At 38.1% G+C, this 22,601-nt stretch overlaps 1 protein-coding gene across 2 annotated transcripts in view; it reads left to right on the top strand.

Annotated features, from left to right (window-relative positions):
• The window catches only part of SPEF2 (sperm flagellar 2), a 180,404-nt gene that overhangs the window by 96,445 nt on the left and 61,358 nt on the right, over positions 1-22,601 (top strand). For both annotated transcript variants that reach the window (XM_027075275.2, XM_053201534.1), the window contains 5 exons: positions 3,442-3,569; positions 3,653-3,791; positions 10,027-10,164; positions 14,318-14,469; positions 18,146-18,326. In XM_027075275.2, coding sequence (XP_026931076.2) covers positions 3,442-3,569; positions 3,653-3,791; positions 10,027-10,164; positions 14,318-14,469; positions 18,146-18,326 — 738 coding nt within the window. The remainder of the gene's footprint in view (positions 1-3,441; positions 3,570-3,652; positions 3,792-10,026; positions 10,165-14,317; positions 14,470-18,145; positions 18,327-22,601) is intronic.

The raw sequence follows: 22,601 nt of genomic DNA, 5'->3' as shown, positions 1-22,601 counted from the left end.
TTGAAATCTAATTCTTAACTCCAAACCTTGAAGCTCATGAGAGGGATAAATTCATAGAGGATAAGAAGGAAATAGAGGATAGAAATTAAAAAAAAAAATAAACATTAACATTGAGATATGGTACTGGCTTCCATGTAGATCTTCTAGCAGTCAGGGTTCTGGCAGAAAGCAGAATTATATTGGTAATTTAAGGAGAGTTAAATAAAAGGTCAAAAATAAGGGAACATACAAGGATTCGATTATTACTCCCAAGTAAAGGGTAGCCGGGAGTCATATGGTCTGTAGCCCTGAGAATGTGAGGAAAGGGAGCAAATGCTTGGACCTCAAGAGGACCTCTGCATGGAGAGGGCTGTGGCCTTCAGCAGAGGGATGCAGCCACCCACCGTGACGCAGCAGAGAGGAGCAGGCAAATATGTAACCAGACCTCAATTTCTTTCTGCTCTCACATATCTTCCCCAGGACATGGAGGATGAGGTTGTTTCCTGAAATAGTTCACATAAGTTAGCCTTCCAGGGCGCCGAGCAGCATGAAGAATGAAGGACAGGAGGTTGGTCTGGAGGGACGATGGAAGATATGCAGCACAGAGCTCTAGCTCTGGTAACCTAAGCGAAGCCGTGTGGAGAACACATTCTGCTACAGCTAGAAGTAGTCTAGAGCCTAGAAACAAAGCCACCACATGATCCACTTTAGTCCTTTTCCCATCCTAAACTTCTCACACATGGGCTGCAGAGCTTACCTGCCAAACAAGAAGAAAGACAGATGCCTAGTTAAATTTGAATTTCAGATTATCAATATACTTAGCTGGGCCTCCTATATTTTATCTGGTAAACCTGGTTTTAGGCCTTCCAAGGACTCCATATCTACCTACCTCAGTAGGCATGTGGACAGAGAGAGAAGAAGGGGGAGAAGGAGAAAAGGGAGGGGGGAAGGTATATTGAGAGAGAGAGAGAGAGAGAGAGAGAGAGAGAGAGACAGAGACAGAGAGGTTGAGAGACTGAGAGAGACTGCTTTCATATCTGGCTCTCCCAGGTGGAGGCAGCAGCCAAGTTTCAGGACAGCCTGTGTCCTTCTCCCTTTGTCGGCCACAGGGGAGGTGCAGAGGGAACCAAGAAGGCAATCAGAGTGAGGGGCTTTTGCACTTTAGCTCCGGAAGCTTTGGTGCATATTTGCTTTGGCTACTGATTTCCTATTATGCTCAGTCTTATCCAATGAAAAGAAGACTATTTAATTGGAAAGTACAGATTTGAATATCTAGGCACATGATATAAGTTCAAGTCCCCAGACCCAGGAAAATTATATCCCAGAGACTGGAGGAACCTACAGACATGATATTATCAATAACCCATAGAAATCACAGAGGATATGGGAGATTCCAGAAGACCAGATGTAGGCAAATACCTAAATATTTAATAAAGGGCTGATGAGATTTAGTAACACATAGACAAATACTCTATACAGTAAGCCCTGACCAAATTTGAGAGAAAATTATTAAAAGCATGACTTCTGAGCATGTATAAACTACAAAAATGATCACCCAGGGGCACCAGGGTGGCTAAGTTAGTTAAGTGTCCAACTCTTGGTTTCAGCTCAGGTCATGATCTCATGGTTTTGTGAGTTTGAGCCCCGTGTCGGGTTCTGTGCTGACAGTTTGGAGCCTAGAGCCTGCTTCAGATTCTGTGTCTCCCTCTCTCTGCCCCTCTCTTGCTCGCACTCTGTCTCTATCTCTCTTTGAAAAATAACTAAACCCAGAGCCCACACAGTTTCACTAAGGCTAAGTCCTGATGAACTGGTCCATTCCTTTTCCTTGAGAGCAAGGTTGCATAGATGGATCAGGGAAAGACCATTAACACGGTATATCTTGAGTTCAAAATAGTATTTGACAATATCTCATAAAGTTCTTATGAATAAATGATAATCTGTGAGCAGGGTGATACTTCAGTTAGGTAACTCTCCATGCAGAGAGTGTGAATTAATATATTAAAGTCAACTAGGAGGGAAAAGAAGACTTAGTCTTCTTTAGTAGTAGGCTTCTTTAAAATGTTCTTTATTACCATTCTGGATACCTCATCCTTTGAGAGAGAGATCATGAAAGAATAGAAACCAGAGGGGAGAACCAGGAAAGAAAAAGATGTTAAAATAATGTCAGAGGAACATTAAAGGAACTGTAAATGTTTAAGTTAGATAAATGAATACTTCAAATGTTACTAGACATTGAATCATAGACTTTTAGAACCAGATGGAAACATCCAGTCTCCTAAAAATTTAACGATAAAACTGAGTTCAGGTTAAGTCTGATTACAACCATAGTAAAATTTATTGAGGGCCTGTTATGAGAAAATGCCATACTAGAGGCTGGGACTACAAAAACAATCAAGTTTCATCTTGAATCCCATACTACCTACCCTCATTAATGTCCTCAAATATCTGACAGCCTGTCACAGGGAAGACTGTGTGAATTTAGTCTGCCCTTCTCTAAAGGGCACAGGTAGCGCTGGTAAGTGGAAACTACAAGAAGGCAAGTTTCTGATCAACACAGGGAGAATTTTCCAGTAACACGAGATGTGTGACACTGAAAGGCTTGCCCTGAAATGTCCTGCTTAATGTATCAGTGAGGTCCACAGAGAGATTGGATACTTTACATCTAGTATTTGGCATTTCTTAGTTGGAAAGATTAGCCAAATGATCTCTCAGGTCCTCATGTGTAATTCCCTGATTAAATAAATGCACAGCCAATAAATGAATAATTAGTACACAGAATTTATATTGAATATATTATGTCTTCAATTTTATTTCATTTTGATTATTTCTTGGTTTTGATTGTTTACTTGTTTCATTAAAGATAACATAAAGAAACTTTCTAATTTTTCAGGGCAATTTTTCATTGCCCTGACACAAACACTAGATAGATATTCTCCACGATAGGCAGTTTTCCAACGTAGGCAAAATATGGCATCTATTTATTCATACAGTAAATATTTCTCAAGCACCTTCTGTGTTCCAGACACTGTGGTACTAATAGGAAAAACTATAGAGAGGTGGATAAAATAACCATTGTTCTTGGCTTTATGAGACTGATATTCTAGAGGTGAATGTGGACACATGAATAAGCAGTTGCCATTAATGTCATCACTACTATGAGGGGAGAAGTACAAGGTGCTAAAATAGAACTCCAGAACTTCAGAAGATGACCTTCTAGACCTTTTGGATCACGGAAGGATTTCTGGAAGACATTATGTCTGAACTGAGACACAAAGAATGTATTTGGAATAGGAATTAACTGGGGGAGGGGAGGAGAGGAGCAGCAAGAAGTTTCACAGAGAATGCTTTAGATAATTGCAGCCGCATCTTGGTCCTTTTGCTCAGTATTGCTCTCTTTTGGCTCAATTATTCAGAAGTATTTTCACTTTGAAATAATTATTTTTATGCTTTACCATTTAACAGGAAATGCCTTCATTTCTAGTACCTTACTGGAAACTAATAGAAAATTCCTATATAGACTCCATCAAAACAGTTCTCAGGCATCTGAGAGAAGGGCAGCATGTTGTGCTTACTTACTTGTATGAGATTAGGTAAGTAAAGTTTCCAAAGTTAGAATTTTATAGTCTGGAGGCATGTTGTGTAAGATCCATCTCATTCTCTTAATGCCTTACAGAACAAATTTCCAGCAGTTTCTAAAGCGTCCAGATCACAAGCAAAACTTTGTATCTCAGTGGCAGGCTGATTACAACTCTCTTCCTGATGACCTGTGGGATGATGAGGAAACAAAGGCCGAACTACACCAAAGAGTAAATGTAAGGAAATCTGTGATTTATTGCACCAGGGTCTCTACACGCTCAACTATTGTGCTGCAGAACTCTAGCCCATTCCCTTCTTACTTTTGTTAGGTATGAGGATGAGGTGGGAAGTGATTTGAACACTTAACCTGGAAACTTTCTTGGGCAATGGCTCTTCTGGACTTGAATTCAGAATAAGAATATTGTGGCCAACACTTCCAGAAAGAGGAGCCAAGTTCAGCAGAGCCAGAGCATTCTTGGCATCTGTTTTGTAGACTCCTAACCCCTTTGTTGGGCGTTGTAACTATATTGATGCCTGTTATTAAGCACATGCCTACCTTGATTGCAGTCATAGGGTTGGATGATGTCAGAGAGAAGGGGAATGAGGGAACTTCATGGAAAACCTAAAGGGCTGCCAATATTGAATAGATCCTTTGAGGGAGAGTGCCAAATCTTATACATTGTTGTATCTCCATCAAGCCCAGTACCTGGCACTTGATAGGCTGATTTTCATAAGTTCATACATGGAATATATTACCCTAATGGTTTAGAAAAGGACTTCTGAGGTTCAGGAAGCTTGGTGTCAATATCTTGCCTTTTGTCTTTCCTGTATAAATTTACAGAGACCCTTATCCTGTCAGAGGAATTCTTTCCCTTGCCACTACCTTAAGTACAGGTTGCTAGTAGTCAGATCTGATTATAATCTTAATATTTACTTGTACAACAAAAAAAGTGCCAATGTCTACCCCACAAGCCATTCATCTTCTCTATATTTTTTGAACATCTGTCATTATCCCAGCACAGTTCAAGGGTCTGGGGACACAACAGTGAACAAAAAATCTATGACCTCATGATATTTATGTTCTGGTAGCCAAAGACAGAGAATAAGCAATAAACAGGTGAGCATATAGAATATACAGTGAATATGTCATTGACAGAGCTTTGTGAAGAATAAAAAAGCAGGGCAAGGAAAGGATTGCTGATGTACTATTTTGTCTATGGTAGTTGTGGAAAGGCCCACTGGGAAGGTGACATTTGACAAACTCAGGACAGGAGTGATTGAGTGAGCCATGTAGATATTTGGGGAAAGAGTGTATCAGGCAGAGAAGAGAGTAAAGTCAAAGGCACTGAAGGAGGAGGATGTGTGGTGTGTTTGAAGAACAGTAAGGAGACTGATGTGGCTGGAAGAACAGAGTGAGCAGGCCAGAATGGGTGGTGATGAGGTGAGAGAGATCATAAGGGACCAGATTACCTAAGGCCTTGGAGGTCATTATTAGGATACTGATATTTATCTGAATGAGAACTGAAGCCTTGGCTTCTGGATTTTAAGAGGGTCTTTTCTTTAGTGGAGTAAAAGCAGCAGGGAGACTAAGTGGGAAACCAATTGGGAAGCTATCGATTGAAATTAAATGAAGGCATTATAGTGATTTGGATGCCCAGGGTGCTGGAGAGTTTAACCCAAAAGGTACTGAATTAACAAATGTCCTAGTAAAACTGAAGTATTTTACCTTTTCTTAGACATTCCTTAAGCAATAATTAATAGATATATAAATCCTAAAACATAATTGTTTTTTCTATCTATTTCCTACCTAATCCTAATGCCAGCCCTCCTGTGTACTTCTTTTCCATATCAGCCAATTGATTGTTGGTAGAATGAGGCGGCTTTTAACTTTTCAATACCTTAAGTGGGATGGATTTTTTTCTAGTTCCAGAAGTACCATATGCTTATTGTAGATACATTAGATATTAAAAAGAAGCAAAATTTAAAATGACAAATCCATAATCCCATTGCCAGTAGTTAACCATTGTTACTACCTTGGTACAATTGTCTTTGCAAAAAAAGTGACTGCAATGGACATATTGCTTTGTAGCATTCTTATCCAACAATAGAACACATTTTCTTTCTCAATAAAAATTTATCTACCTCATCATTCTTACATCTAAGAGATATTTCATTAATGAACTATATCATAATTTAACCATTTCATTAACAAGTATTTGTTTAACATTAACTTTTTATTATAGAAAATTATACAGTAAAATTTCATCCAGCAAAATATTTACCACATCCTCAATTATTTCCTTGGGAAATTTTCTAAAAAAGTGAAATTGCTGAATCTAAAATTGTGCTTACTTTTAAAACACATTTAAAATCTGAAATTTTTTTAAATTGCAAATTATAAAAAATTGACACATTAAAAACTTGGAAATTTCACTCCAAGCTACCGAATATGAGGATGCCATCAAATATTAGGTTTTATCATTTTTGATAATCTTTGCCAACTTAATGGATATTAAAACTATGGATATCTTCTGTAATTTGCATTTCAGTTTTTACAATTGAAGTTGACCATTTTTTCCTGAGTTTAATGGTCATTTATTTTTCCTTCCTGCTGAAGCCTATTTATGATTTCTGCCCATTTTTCTGTTGGGGTGTGCTCTTTTTCTTATTGTTCTCTAAAACCTTTTTTTATATTAAGGAGATAAACCATCTGTTGGTCATATGTTACAAATATATTCCCAGGTTCATGTTTGCCTTATATTATTTGAGGTGAGTTTTAATATGCAGAAAGCTTTTCATGTTTATATGGATAAATATGGAAAATGTTTCATTGTAGCTTCTCCTTGTGGTAAATTAAATACTTCTCCACTCCAAAATTATATACAAATGTTCCACTCTTACTACTTTTACAGTTTTATGTTTTACTTTTAAATATTTAAATTATATATTATTTGAATACGGATCTCATTTTATCTTTTTCAAAAAGTTAATCAATTGGTCTGATAAGACTCTCAAATATATCACACACAGTTGTATATGATACATTTATGTATATGTGGATTTCTAAGTAGTGGTTATCTATCTATTTGGTTTTGTATGGTGGATATGCCCCCCCTTTTTTTTTCTTGACTTACTATTAGACATGAAAGAATAGAAATGAATATAACTTCAAAAATAAGCTAGAAAGTAAACCTGAGAAAAAGAAAGGAATTAATAAGAATAAACCTGAAATTGACAATATAGGAGGTTTAAAAATATTAAACTTGGGGCACCTGGGTGGTTCGGTCGGTTGGGCGTCCGACGGCTCAGGTCATGATCTCACGGTCCGTGAGTTCGAGCCCTGCGTTGGGCTCTGTGCTGACAGCTCAGAGCCTGGAACCTGTTTCAGATTCTGTCTCCCTCTCTCTCTGCTCCTCCCCAGTTCATGCTCTGTCTCTCTCTGTCTCAAAAATAAATAAAAGTTAAATTTTTTTTTAAAATATTAAACTTAAAATATCAATTCAAGTGATAAAGTAGAGAAGATTTTGATAAAAATAGTCAAGGAAGGAAAAAAAACTTTCCCTTTAGTAGGGCTTTGGATAGACCCCACAGTTTTTAACTACGTATTTTCAAATATAATTAATTACCAAATAGTGTCTAATTGCAGTATTGATATTTTCATTGACCACATAATTATTCTTAAAAATGCTTTGTTTCATTTCCAGGTGACAAATGTTGTTATTACTTTAAACTTTGTCCCCTGCTTCAATTCTGTTGCATTGTGATCAGAGACTTAGGTATTTAGAATTTTGATTTTAATTAATTTTATAGAATTTTGATTTTAATTAATTTTAAAAATATTTCAAATTTATCATAATTTTTCAGTTGTCTGAAATGTGAAAAATTTCTGTTTATATTTCATGGGCACTAGAAAACAACATATAGTCTCTATTTAGAAGACTCAAAGTTTTGGCCCAGTTAACATTGCTAATGTCATTAGAATGCTTTTTAGCAGTGGATTCTTAGCAGTAGTATATTGTAGAGAAACTTGTAAAGTTTAAAAAAATAATCCCGCCTTTGCTTCATACCCTATGTCCTAAGTCAGGTTTAGGATGGACCCTTATATTACTTTCATTTTTTTAAAGCATCATGAGTATTCTGATTGAAACAATTACTGTATTCTTTTTTTTTTAAACATTTTTGTACCTACATAATCTTGCAAAAACTAATGAAAGTGGGTTAAAAACCCCTGTCATGGTTACGTTTCTATCCATTTTCCTTGCTATATCTTTTGCTCTATAGGTTTTAATGTAGCGCCAGTAATCAGTAAACTGAACATGTGTATGTGCTGGCACTGTCTTGTTTCACCCTCAGGACAACCCTCTGGGGTGGGAACGAGTAATAGTAACATTTTATGGATGAAGAAATATGGTAAAGAGTTAGTAAGCCTCACAGCTGGAATCTGAACCCACGCTGCCAGACTCCCCAGACCATGAACCGTTCATTAAAGGGTTTCTCTGACATAGTGATATTTGATGTGAAGAAACATGATAACTTATCTCTTCATGGTCTCCTACACTCTCTATAGTGTAAAATAACCATCGTTGCCCCCAAACAACTACTTTTGTACTGAATTCTACTGTATCCGATAACAATACTGTGAACCTTGTTTTATTTCTTATTTGTATTTGTCTCATCTAAGTTTTGACTTTGCACCTTTTTGTGTCATTTTGTTTTATGTGAGACTCTAATAAGCACCATATAAGTTGAATTTGGTCTTTTGACCCAACAAAAACCTTTAAAACTTTTGTAAAAGGAGGAGGAGCTAGGATGGCAGAGTAGTAGGGGAACCCTGGGGTTGTCTCAGCCCTCGAACACAGCCAGATCAACATCAAATCATTTTGAACACCTAGGATATCAATCTGAGGATTAAGAGAACAATCTGCATAATTCGAAGGAGAGAGCATGGCAGCTTCTCTTAACAAGCAGACTAAAACATAACCAAAACCGACCAAAGGACCTGGTTTCCTTTATTTTTGTAATTTATTAGTTTTTATTATTTTTTCCTCCGAAATGACAAGACAGAGGAATTCACCCCAAAAGAAAGAACAGGAAGAAATGACAGCCAGAGATTTAATCAATACAGATATAAGTAAGGTGTCTGAACTAGAATTTAAAACAACAATTATAAGAATTCTATCTGGGCTTGAAAAAAAAGCATGGAAGACGCTAGAGAATCCCTTTCTTCAGAGATAAAAGAGTTAAAATCTAGTTGGGCCCAAATTAAAAATGCTATAACTGAGATGGAAACGTGAATGGATGGATGCCAAGACTGAGGATGGACAAAGAGAGGAACAACTTAGTGATACAGAGGATAAAATTATGGAAAATAATGAAGCTGAAAAGAAAGGTAGACTTAGGGAACTCAGTGACTTCTTAAAACAGAATAACACTCGTATAAGAGTCCCAGAAGATGAAGAGAGAAAAATGGGCAGAAGGTTTATTTGAGCAAATTATAGCTGAAAACTTACCTAATCTGAGGAAGGACAAAATGCAAGAAGTACAAAGAACTCCCATTAAATTCAACAAAAGTTGGCCATCGCCAAGGCGTATCAGAGTCAAATTCATAACAATTTTGTAAAAGTGTTCATTTTTAATGATTTTTGTCTGCATAACCTTCACAATTAATAGCCATGAGTTTTTCTTAAATACAACACACCTATGATTATTAAGGGATATTTAATAATTCCCTAATTCTTTCCAAACAAAACGTGAAAACCAGCCATGCCTCTGGGTAGCCCAGACCATCTCTATGCTTGGTAAATGTCTTTGTTCTTGGCTTGTTTCATTCCAATTCTGAGAAGTTATTGGAGAGGTTCTCCTATTGCATTGTCCTCACTCTGCCATCAGAAATCTGAGCCACACAGACACTAGTACTTGCCAAGTCTTCACAGTGAGGCAGGAGAAACAGGGAACTCTTCTAGCTCTCATAAATGTACAAATGCTTGGTAGACACAAGCCTGTACTCTATCTGTGGAAAGACCACGGAGATACCAAGATCAGCTCTAAGATAATGGTGCATTGTTCTAATACTTAGAATATGGCTTCAAAAATGGCTGTGATATTTCTTCCACCGACAATTCGTCATTTCCCCCCAAATTCCCTGAAAGGACTTTTTCAACTAAGAAAATTTCCTGTGAAAGGATTAGAATACTACATAACACATAGCCACCCGTGACTAAAGTGAATTGTAGTGGGTTTGTGCTGGATGTGGGCATATGATTTGGTGAGCTGGTCTTACAAAGGAAAGGCCTGGCATAGGGTAGAAGCAAAATAAAAAGTTGTTGAATGAAGAAATAAAATACATGAGTGCATTAGGTCCAATCTTCTTTGGAGATATTTTTAAGACAGGCAAAGGATTCCAGTTTTATTACACTGAGGTTATTTGAGCCGTGATCCTAAAGCATAACAGCGATGTCTCTTTCTGCTCAGGATTTACGAGACCGCCTGTGGGACATCTGTGATGCGCGGAAGGAAGAGGCAGATCAGGAGCGTCAGGATATCATTAACGAGAGCTGGTTGCAGGACACCATCGGAATCACGATGAACCATTTCTTCTCACTGATGCAGGTAAGAGTGGCTGTCAACGACACAGACTCTCGCCTCCCCAGCTATGTCCTGTCCCTTCCTTTACAGTTCCTTTGGAAGCATGAGGGGCCCATTCAGGCTCACTTTACTCACAGCACTCTGCCTGGCCTGAGCTCCAACTTGCTGAAGAAGTTAGCTGAAATAAATCATTTGGGCCCTGGGCCAAACAAGCACCAGAACTGGGAGCATCCAAAGCAACCACTGACCAGCTTAGAACAGTGGAGAGTGGCAGAAGAGGTAGTGTCTATACTGGTTGTTACCTTGTCAGCCTCTGGGACACCCAGAGCGGCCAGCAGAAGCCCAGGAAAGCAGCCCTGCCAGAGAGCATGCGCTAAGTCAACGTCAGCAGGCATTCGATTCCAGAAAAAAGATTTATGTCAGGATTGAAAAAAAAAAAATACCATTCACCAGAACAACCTCATTAACTTATATTTGCAGCCTGTTAAATAAAAATATTGCACCAGACAAGAAGTTAGGCTTTGCTCTTTTTCCAAGACTATTGTCAACCATAGGAAAGAGCACACACCAAGTCTGGATACCCAGCATTGCCAAGAGGAAGAACTAGAGAGAGTTGGAGAGCTGGAGTGTAGTCCTTAGTACAGAACCCATCTGTACTTGCTGATTGGCCTTGCCTAAAGGAAAAGTAAGCTTTCTCCTACCTTCGCTACAGAAGGTACTTTTACCACTGGGAACAAGGCTCCTCCACTCCCAGACGAACTGGCAGAGAGAGGCGCTATCTTCCTTGATGCCTAACATTTCAAAGGGATGGTGCCCAGATACTTAGTAAAGACAGTTTTAAGTTCTAAAACTGGCAAGAAGCTTTTGAAAAGATTTATACCTCAAATGGACAGAGCAAAGATTTACAATAAGTTTTCTAGAGTAAATAAAAAAAGGGATGTCAGGAGTCAAGACTTAGGAAGAAGACTGTACAGTCTAGCTGAGGGGCATAGGAAGGTTGTCTTGGTCAAGTTGTGTCTACCTAGGTACTGTTTCCTAAGAGAATAGCAGTGACGGTAGAGAATGGAAAAGGATACATTTTTAGTCTTCAACTGACTGACTTACATGAGAAGATATTATAGGAGAGGAGAATATTTAGCTGACAGTCTGAGCTAGCACACAGTAGGTGTTTAATACATGCTCATTCAACTAATGACTGTGAATGCTGATACTTCCAACCTTCAGAGGGACAAGCCCATGATGCATGGGCAGCTTGGACCACAGGAGGCCTGAAAAGTCAGCAGAAACCTGAGGTGCAGGAGCAGCCTCACTGACTATAAGCTCTGGGATCCAGGCATGGGTTGTATAAAGGATTACAATGAGCCACCTAAGCAGCCTGATCCACCCAGGCAGCCTATGCCACCTCAGGTAGCATTCCTTAAGCACCAGTTTAGGCAAGCACAGACTGGCTGTTAGAACGGTGCATCAGAAGCTTGTGGCGGAAAGAACTGAAATCCAGTGGCAAAGCGAATAGAGAATCTTTGTGAATCATTTCTCATTAGTCCCAGCAGTACTGCCTCTTGTGGGAATGGCATGACTTACCTCTCAGCAATACCTAGATTTAAGGATCTCATTCTGAGAAGCTGAATCCACTTCTAAAGCGAACTAGGAGGAAAGAAGATAAAGGAAAGGACACTAAATAAAAGCTGCTATTTATTAATTCCTTACTCTTTCCTCCATACATGCCAAGCACTGCTCTATGGACTTTCACATAGATTACGTGAAACCTTCCCAACAACCCTATGCTGTAGCTTCTGTTATAATCCTCATTTGACAGATGAGGAAACTGAGGCAGACATAAGTGGAATGATTTGCCCAATGGCACACAATCAGTAAGTGAGAGAGCAGGGATTGGGACTGAGGAAGCCTAACTCCCAAACCAGTGCTCCTAATCACCGTTGTATCATCAACACTGCTCAGATAGTTGAAGGCCTGCCACATGGAATAGCAAGGAAACTCATTCTGCACTGGATCAATAGGATTCTTATAAAAACCAAAGATGGAATTCTCAGGAAGTGGATGTCAGTTTGATAAATGAAGAAAGAACCTAACAATTAGAACTGTCTGTCAAATAACAGACTTTGGAAGCAACTGAGCTGCTGGACAAGGAAACTCATAAGCAGAAGTTTGCAAATGTTTATGGAGGGCTAGGGGAAAGAATCCTTGTGAAGTCTTCAAGGGCCTGCAGTACTGAGTAACAAACAGCTAGATGAGCATTTCCCAAAGTGGGTTCCATGGAACACTAGTTTTACATAATGGTTCACAGAAAAAGGACTCAGCAATCAAATGAGATTGGGAAGTACAAAATACTCTACACTTCCCTCTCCCCTGGGAGATGGACAAGTATATTGACATATTAGGACACCATGATGGCCTGCCATAAAGAAACTTTTTGATAAGTCAACCCAGCATTTCTGAAACTATTCGACATTGTAAAGTTTTTGTTTGTTTTTATCTCCGGCAGGGTACTCATTAACAGCCTACAGGACAAGTTTTCTACACAATAAATTTTAGAAAATGCTGTGCTAGATGATTTTCTAACATTCTCTTCAAAACTAGGATTCTGTATCTCAGCACGACAAATGCAAACACTTATTATCACACTGTGAGATTTGTCCATATATGAATATTTTAAAACTTAATTTGGTTGCTATGCAAGAAAAGAAAAATATTTAGTTTTCTTAATAATTTCAAAATACTAGTTCGAAAAGTTCAATGTACGTTTATATTTAAAATCCAAATATTTAAAACATGCTCGATAATTTAAAACAATATATGAATGGCAATTTTGTTTTATAATATAGACTCAGTTTAACCAAGTGAACATCTTCCTGTTTCAGTCATTTGCCTGGAAAAGTTTAATAATGTGCAAGACACCTTTCAGGAGCACTTTGGCTTACCCTTTTTTGTATCAAAAACAAATCTATTGAAACTGGTTTTGTCTTCTGTTGTAGACTACACTGTGAAAGACTTTATTTATTCTAAACTGTGAATGTGGCAGTCAGTACAAGACTATGTCTTAATGTTTTAAGAAATAAATGGCAACATTAATTGCTTGACAAATATTCATGAGTATCTTTGGGTTAGGTTCAGCTAAGGGCTTTGAACACTAGGTCAGTTTTGTTCTTTTTGGAAAAGATGCTTTCTATAATTAACTATGTATCATGGAATACTTCTGCAGAAGAGCGTCAATCTTTAGGCCCTCAGGTACTGGTTTAAGTAGCCCTACTAATCAAAGCAAAGTCTGGATGTCATGTTTATACTACCAAAGAGCAGTGTGAACATGCCAACTGCTCTGAGACCTAATGGGAGAATGGGCTGAAAAACTCATGGTCTACATTTGTGTGTTTGGCACTCACTATACATGCATTTCCTCATTACTGCAAAGGGAAATGGCTTGGCTGGCCGGGAGTCCCTTGTGAATAACTGATGCTCGACTTATCACCAACTCCTCTGTGTTCTCCATTTTGCTCAAGGCAGTACTGGCAAAGTCAACAGATGGGTTTTGCTGTGAGCCTGGAGGAATGATCTCATATTCTACACCTATTGAGCAAGAACAGAAACTGTGAAGAGAGAACTATCTGTTACCACTTTGCCTTCCCATGTCATTTCTCCACAACTATGTTTCATAGTCCTAGAGGACCAAAACCTAGTCTCTTATTTTGTACTTCAATTTTTTGTTTTTGTATCTGCATCTGTGTATGTATTTATCCTATTTTTGGCATCCCTCAAATCAACTAATTTGTTACCTCTGGTAGAAGACATTCACGTATTTGTTAATGTATCGGTTGGTTGAATATACAGGACACAGGAATTCTTAATGTCAAAATAATGCATAATATACACTACTTCAGGCATCATACATACTGTAATCTTTTGTCACAATATCAAGAGGCATAGAAATGCCATCTTCTTAAGTGGAATTATACTCAGTGAGTACAGAGAGCACAAAGTCACCAGTTATCTTTAATTTTTATGACATTTTAGATATACACTTATAGCTAATTCTCTTTCTTAATTTCCAGAAAATTGATTTCAACTGAAATATTTTAAAATAGTGCTTACAGAACTTAGATGGGAAATATGTACAGATCAGCTTGCTCATTCTTGGGTATTGACAGTCATTTTGCTATTAAAGGCAGAATTGAACCGTTTTGAAGATACAAAGAGATTCCTTCAAGATTATTACAGAGGAATGGAAGGCAAAATCCCAATCGACGACAATAAGAGATTTACTCGAGTCCCACTGGTCCAAGTGGATAGTAGAGACATTTCAGAAAGCCAACATAGGTAAGGCAGGCTATCATGTTCCACTATACTTGGTTTGAATTAAAAATTTGTGATTTTAAGTTGAATACTGCTAATAAAAACCACACTCCTGGGTGCCTGGGTGGCTCAGTTGGTTAAGCGTCTGACTTCGGCTCAGGTCATGATCTCACGATTTGTGGGTTCAAGCCCCGCGTCGGGCTCTGTGCTGACAGCTCAGAGCCTGGAGCCTGTTCCGGATTCTGTCTCCCTTTCTCTCTGCCCCTCCCCTGCTCACACTCTGTCTCTGTCTCTCTCAAAAATAAATAAACATTAAAACACACACACACACAGACACACACACACACACACACTTCTGTATCTGCACATCAAAAATCCAAAAAAGCTCTAAAAAGTGAAAAATTTTCTAACTTCAACTTAAGACTACTGATATGCATTATTATCTAAATTATGGTGACTATTTACTCACTTTGCTGCAGAAGTATAGTGCATTTTATTATGAAGTGCTTCCAATGGAGTCTGCTGGGGATAGTATATATAAATTTTCAATTCTGGAAAACTTTTGGTCCAAGGGTTTTCAATAAGGAATCATGAATCTCTACCACTTTTATGAAAGGTTCCAAGCACTGTGTGTGTGTGTGTGTGTGTTACATGTAAATGAAAATGGAAGAGGTTATGAGTCTTCTTTTACAGATAAACATAATTAAGAAACAGTGAAGGTTCAGTCATATGTGATCATGACTTCATGAGACTGAAAGACTTGTCAATAGTCTAACATCAGATTCCTGCCAGAGCAAGAGAATAAAGAATTATATTTTCAAACACTCCCATGCAATACAAAAGTTTGTAAATCATTGCTTTTATAGACCCAATGGGTGGGGGCAGGGGAAGGGCAAGATCCCAAACCCAGAGAAGCTATGAACAAATAGAAAAAAATGTTCTTAAGAAATAGGGAGTGGGAGTAGTAGCAATTCCTATGATGTGGGTCTCAACTGTAAAACGTTAAATGTGCAAAAGGTAAGAATTAAAATAAATTAAGGTAACAAAAATAAAATTAAAAATCCTTAAAATTAAATGATTAATTAAAATAAGCTAATAAAATAGCATTAAGAATTAAAGTAATATTTTCTCACGACCCATAAGGAGGTCATGAGAAAATAAGAATCAATAAATACAAAGAGGGGAAAAAAAGAAGTTAGATTTTAAGAATAATACACATGCTGAACATTAAATTTAGATCTCCAAAGATATGATATGTATTGTAGCTGGAAAGTACTATGTGTACCTTATCAGCTTTCTCAAGTCAATGCAGGTACATGTCGCACAGATTAAATATGGTATAGTGAATATGTTTTGAAGACAGACAGATCTGGTTTCAGTCCTGGGTCTGTTACTTACTAGGTGTATGTGAGTAAATTAAAATAATTTATTTTGGGGGAAAAGTCACCCCAACTCTCTTAAGCCTTGGTTTCTTTATCTATAAAGTAAGGCTGTTGTGAACATTACAGAAAATGAAATCTTCAAAGCACTGAGGACCACGTTAGGGAATCAGAAGACTTGAGATCTAGTCTCAATAATCTCAATAAGTGGTGACTATTATTATTGAATGTTATAACAATAACTTACATGCACTATTTTAATGATAAGTGTTGCATGTCCTTGCTTTGTTTTATCATCCCATGTACCAAGAAGGATTTGAAATGACCTGAACACAATATGGTTATACATAAGATCTGAGACCCATTTCTTCTGTCTAGATTTCCTCCATCTAATCCCACTGTGTCCCAATCATGCCCACGTGTAAGGAAAATACAAGAAGGAAAGTTTGTACCTACTTCTTGGTACAAATGCAAGAGAAATGTGTAACTCAGCAAGCTGCTGAAAGAGAACTTTGAAAAGCCAATAATAAAAAATTCCGCAGACAATGTGAACCATCAGAGCCATTTAAAGAGGCCAAGTTCCAATGTCTACGGTAGCAGTGCATTCTGTTCTTAGCACAAAATAGCAAGTTAGGCATATTGGGGAAGCTATTAAAGTTGGTTAGCAGAATAAAACAGGCAAAAGAACAGGCCGTTCTTATTTTCTGCAAAACAACTGTGCACCAATCTCAACCTCAAAACACTGCTTTGAGTATCTACTAAAACTCTCAATCAATGTATCAACCAATCAACCAATCAGCTACAGTCTGTTTAACATATATAAGGGAAGCAAGCACACTGTCAAGCATTTTCACATAGCTGTCTATTTTATTCCTGTAACAACAACAACATAATAGTAAAATAATTGATGAATAACTAATAATTAGTGGTTGCTAAGAATTAGTAACAACAGTAATAGTAGTAGTCTTATGTTTGTATTATTCAAGGGAAGGAACTTCAGAAAGGAGCCCCAGTTTGTATCTATTGATAGTGACAGAACTATAGCTAGGCCAGAATTTTTTCCAGTAAATGAATTCTAACCCCAAATTTTATTTCTAAATGATATGCCACCACTGCTGTCCTCCAAAGCACGGTGTTAGGAAATGCTTGTTGGACTATATTAAACATTTAGAGATGATCACACAAATTTTACCTTAACTTGTTAGACACATGAATTTCAGTGTTTCAGTGACAGATTTAGCATTACTTGATTGTTAAAATGTAAATTGTCCTGTGGGTAGATGTATGCCGCATTGAAGCACCTTAGCACACCCCCTCCAAGTACTATAAGAATCAAAGAGCCAAGTTCAAGAAACCACATCTAATGCTTCAAAACTAGACCAAGCTAATTGTTTGGTGGAGTTCCCAATCAGCCTTCTGGATCAACAATCTATTCCCCAGCAGTTTGAGTCTGCCAAACCAAATGCTTGTTCCTATTATGGCTCCTGACTCCTCAGGTTTCAGCAAAGTCAGAGCTGGAGCTTCTCTCCCCACCCCCATTCTGTGCCCAAGCTGAGGGCTCTTTGCACTTTGTATCACCAGGGTGGATCCCAGTCATAATAAGCATTCTGCTTTGGGGATCTCTACCTGCTTCTCTTAGCCTTTGAGATTTGGGAGTCCTTCGGGGAGAGAATGTTCCCAGAGGCAGCTCTAAAATTTCTACAAAGGGGCAGCAATACGGCTGAAAGAAGGGAGAGCTTAACTTCGTGTTCCCAAAGCATTTTACAAATCAAAGAGAGGCCATCATTATCCCTACTCTAAACTAGGGAGGTTTGTTGGATATCTGTCCCACCCACTATCAAAACCTTGTTGCCTCCATGGGATTCCCCCTTGCAGACCTCACATCTTTCATATCCTGATTTTTAATTTTCCACTTCAAGAAGCCAAATGATACTAGTCATCTTGAAGGAGTGATGCCCAGTTTTATTTGGTTTGCTTTTCCATGACTGATTTGTTCCTTGTTAGAAGTTTATGCCCTGGCAAAATTTCAAAATTGCACTTCTTCATAATTGCCATTGTTTAATTTCCCTCCTCGTGATTACTGAGAATAAACGTAAAAATTAGGTTTTGTTACTATTTGTTTCTAGTTTCCTCTTGTTAATAAGACTATTAAAATGTGAATATAGTCTTTTATAGTCTTCATTTGAAGAGTTCTTCCAGCACGACTTTGAAAATTGAGATTAAAGCAAGACAACAAGATTTCCAAAATAACATGGTCATAAAGAGAGAATTCTGTTATATAAAACATTTATGTTTCCTTTTGGTTTGCTTGTTTTTCAAAGAATTCCTCTAATTCCTCGAATATCCGTTTCCCCGGATTCAGCTACGTCCAAAACAAAAACAAAAACCACACTGAAGGGCAAGATTGATTACTCACTGGAAAATGTTGAGTCGAACTTTGAGGCAGATGAGAAGTTGCTAATGGACACCTGGCAGCAAGCTTCTTTAGCAATATCTCACATGGTAAGCAGTGCTTGTTACTACCTTTTCAGCAAAACCCATTCACTAAGTGCCAATATTCCTAGTATGCTCTGAGTAGAAAATTTACACAATGTTGTATAACTTTATACCTTCAGGAACTGTTTTGTTTTGTTTTCTGAAAGAAATAAGAATTGAAACGATGCAGTCAGCAAATATATATATGATCAAAAATGGAGTAAACCAACATGTAGTTTATTTTCTGTGCTGGGCCAGTGTTCCAAGTACAGAGGCCAAAGGGCCAATCAGGAAAAGTCAACGACGTATATCAAATATAATGCAATAGGGAGGGGTGGGACTGTGGCCAAAAGGAAATTGTACTCCTAAAGAAGAGTGTGCTATTCCACCCTAACCAACTTTGCCATTTAAGGATGAGGCCCAGTATGGACAGATCTTCCAATTTTTCAAGAAAAGCCAGAAATTCAAATTTTGTATGTGAAGCCTACTCATTTAAACATGTTAGAAATAATCAAGTTTGCAAAACTTTACAGAGCCAGGTAATACACACATTTGGCCTATAGGCCTCTGGTTAACATAAGTTACCTATGGGGTATTATCCTCTTTATCATGGGAAAATGGGGATCCAGAAAGGTTAAAGAATTTTGCCAAGGTCACTTAACAGGTAAGTGTCTAAGAGGAGATTTGAACCTAGAACTGTAGGAGTTCAAAGTTCCAGTCCTTTCCAGCTTCACTGGGAGGCAAAGGGATAATAGTCGTTGCCTGCAGGGGGCCTGTACCAAATCAGAAGAGAAGGGAAAAGTGTCCAGAGAACTTTAATGTAAGTAGAAGCTTCACCCTGTAAAGAAGGTACACACAGAGTTTAACTTGGATGGCCCCTGTTCCTTCATCCTCCAGGCCTGGGTGCCCAGTGTGGTTCTGTTCTCATTCTGGGCCAAGCCTTCTTTGAGTTTTCTTGAAATATCCCATCCAAACAAGAGGCAGTGTCAACCTTCCAAAAGATTTTGTGGAAGAGTTAGAAGAGGAGCTTGCCCCAGGGTCTCAGAGCCAGGAGTCAACTCGCATTTTCCCGAGTCCCTTCCTGGCTGCTCTGCCTCGAGGGTTCTTTTCTCTGGTCTATCTCACAGCAGCCTCAGTGCCTCCTTTCCGTTCTCCCTCTCTTCCTTTTGTTCCTTCTTTCGTTTCTCCTTCTCAAAAGTGATTGTAGATTCCTGTCATTATCTTGCTTCTTCTATAAAAACATTTAATGTGAGTTTTGGCAAAGTGCACAACCTAAAACTGCACGGCTTGATGAACGCACCTGAAGTACACACTGGTGGAACCACCACACAGTAGAAGTGGGAAAGGTCGGCACCTACCAAGTCCTTCTTGTGCCCCTTCCCAGGCCTAACCCCCTTCATCCCTACAACACGGAAGCCCCATCCCTTTTTGCTAGCCATTGCCTTGATTTTCATAACAGTTTTATCTCCCTAGTCTGTATTTCTTAACAGAAGAATTTAGCTTACCTTGCTTTTGAGCTTTACATACATGGACTCCTACTTTTTGTCTCTGTGTTTCCTTTTGCTCAACATTATTTATAAGATTCATTCTATGTTATTGAGTGTAGCTGTAGTCCATTCATTTTTGTTGCTGTATATTGTTTCATTATATAAACTTATCCCAGTTTATTTAACTGATCTGCTATGAATACACATTTGGGCTTCCAGTGTGTGCCATTATGGATAGCCCTGCTATGAACATTCTAGTACTTGCCCACTGCTGCGCATATGCACACACAACCATTGGATATATATCTAAGAGTATTTGCTAGCTTCGATGTCAGTAGATAATACTATACATAATACTTCAGTTTTCGTAAGTAATGCCAAAATCTTTCCCCATTTCATGGCAGTATCATCTTTGTCATAAATTAGGTGACCTTATATCATAAATTAGTTCTGTCACATTGCTCTATTTTTCCATATTTGTACTGAAAACTGTCAATCCTTTATTTGTCATATCCTTTATTTATCTAACTGAGCAAATCTTCTCACCTTGTCATCTGTCCAGAGTATTTTGGCACTTCTTGGCTCCTTGCCTTTCCATATAAAATTTCAAATCAGCTTGTCAAAATTTACAAAAATGTTGGCCATAGATTTTTTAAGATAATATTTATTAGATTATGGAAATTTCTTTTCATTTATAGCTTACTTTGAGGGGTTTTCATAAATGTATTAACAAACTCTTTTTCCACATATATTGAAATTGTCATATGATTCTTTTCTCTGTTTTCTATTAATGTTAAATATAATATTGGTCAATTTTCTAATATTAGACTTACGTTGCCTCCCTGGAATAAGTCCAACATTATAATGAAGCATCATCGTTCTTACATGTTGCTGGATTTGCTTCCTAATACTTTGCCTAGGATTTTTGAATCTTTGTTCATGAGTGAGAAAATTCTATAATCTTTCTTTCTCATTCTAGCCTTGTCAACTTTTAGCATCCAGGTAATACTAGCCTCATAAATCAAGTCAGGATATGTTTCTTCTCTTTCTATTCTTTAGAAAAGTTTGAGGAAGTTGGAATTATTTCCTCTTGAAATGTTTAGTAGCCTTCAAGAAGCTATCTGGGCCTGGGGGCACCTGGGCGGCTCAGTCAGTTAAGCATCTGACTTTGGCTTGGATCATGATCTCATGGTTCAGGAGTTCAAGCCCCATATCGGACTCTCTGCTGTCAGTGCAGAGCCTGATTTGGATCCTCTGTCTCCCCTCTCTCTCTGCCCCTCCCCTGCTTGTGTGCACTCTCTCTCTCCCTCCCTTTCTCAAAAATAAATGAACATTAAAAAAAAGAAAAGCCTGATGAACTGAACCTTTTCTTACTAGGAGTTAATCTTCTTTATAATGCTTTTTTTGGAAATTATACTTTTAAATATTGTTTACATGATATATCTTTGTTCATCCTCTCATTTTTGTCCTTTATTTTTTCTTGCTTGCTTTTTTCCCCTGACTTTTTTGGAAGTAGTGCATTCTGTTACTCTTCTCCTAATGGTTACTCCAGGAATTATATCATGAATTGTTAACTTCTCAAAGTTTACATATTTTTTAGTCAGTAATTCAAGGTGTTATTCATAGAGTAGCCACTAAGTGAATTAGTGTGTGTTACTTCCAAACTAATATAGGAAAAAAAGTGAATAAATTTATTTTATTTTTTTTTATTTTTTTTATTTTTGGGACAGAGACAGAGCATGAACGGGGGAGGGGCAGAGAGGGAGGGAGACACAGAATCGGAAACAGGCTCCAGGCTCTGAGCCATCAGCCCAGAGCCCGACTCGGGGCTCGAACTCACGGACCGCGAGATCGTGACCTGGCTGAAGTTGGACGCTTAACCGACTGCGCCACCCAGGCGCCCCGAAAAAAAAAAGTGAATAAATTTAAAATATTCAATCCAACAGAAGAAAAAAAAGGAACAGAAAAAGATTTAGAAACAAACAATACAAACAGAAAGCATATACAAAGATGGTAGATGGTAGATACCCCAAGTATCTCAATAGCTACTTTATATTTATAAGGGCAAAATGATCCAGATGAAGGAAAAGGATTGATTTATTTTTTTAAAAAAAAGCATATGATGTTTATAAGCTACAGAAATGATCTTCTGTTATTGATCAAAGAGGAAAATGGGGTAGTGTGATGACCTCCGGTAGCCACCATGGAATCCTAAACCCTTGACCCAGAGGCTCAGAGCTCCCTATCTTGCTGGAACCAACTCATCAAACCCTCTCATAAATGAACTAGATATTGCTTCCTACATATTTCATGGGCATTAATAATTTCAATGCCTTGGCTAATGTCATCTTTGTCTCCTAAAATATGTTCCTCCTTCCTTCTATTTGCTTAATTGTATGTTTTCTATAATTCTTCAGAGCTAGTTCCTGCTTTGATTCCTGACTAGTTGGCTGCCTATTTGAAGGCCTTGCCTTCTCTGATCATGTGCTTTTCCAGTCCCTGTAGCAATATTGTCTCCCCAAGCATTCGGCTTTCACTATCTATGTCATTGTTTGTCATTTTTATCTCGTTAGTTGTTTCTCTGAATACTTAACTGGGTTCTAAAACTTTTTATGTACTGTGCACCTAGCATCGTGCCCACATCTAATATGACACTAAAGCCCTCAGCACAGTCTGCTGCTATACCGATGATCCTGATGTCACTGTTGATGATGATGGCAATGACCATAGTGATCACTGCAAGATTACAATGACCAAGCACCAGAGAGTGGGAAACCAGATCTAGGAGTTCAAGAAAAAAAAAGAATTATTATTC

The sequence above is a fragment of the Acinonyx jubatus genome, chromosome A1, assembly GCF_027475565.1.
Source record: "Acinonyx jubatus isolate Ajub_Pintada_27869175 chromosome A1, VMU_Ajub_asm_v1.0, whole genome shotgun sequence".
Lineage (NCBI taxonomy): Eukaryota > Metazoa > Chordata > Mammalia > Carnivora > Felidae > Acinonyx > Acinonyx jubatus.
The sequence above is the reverse complement of the archived record's forward strand: the minus strand, read 5'-3'. Positions and strand labels throughout refer to the sequence as shown.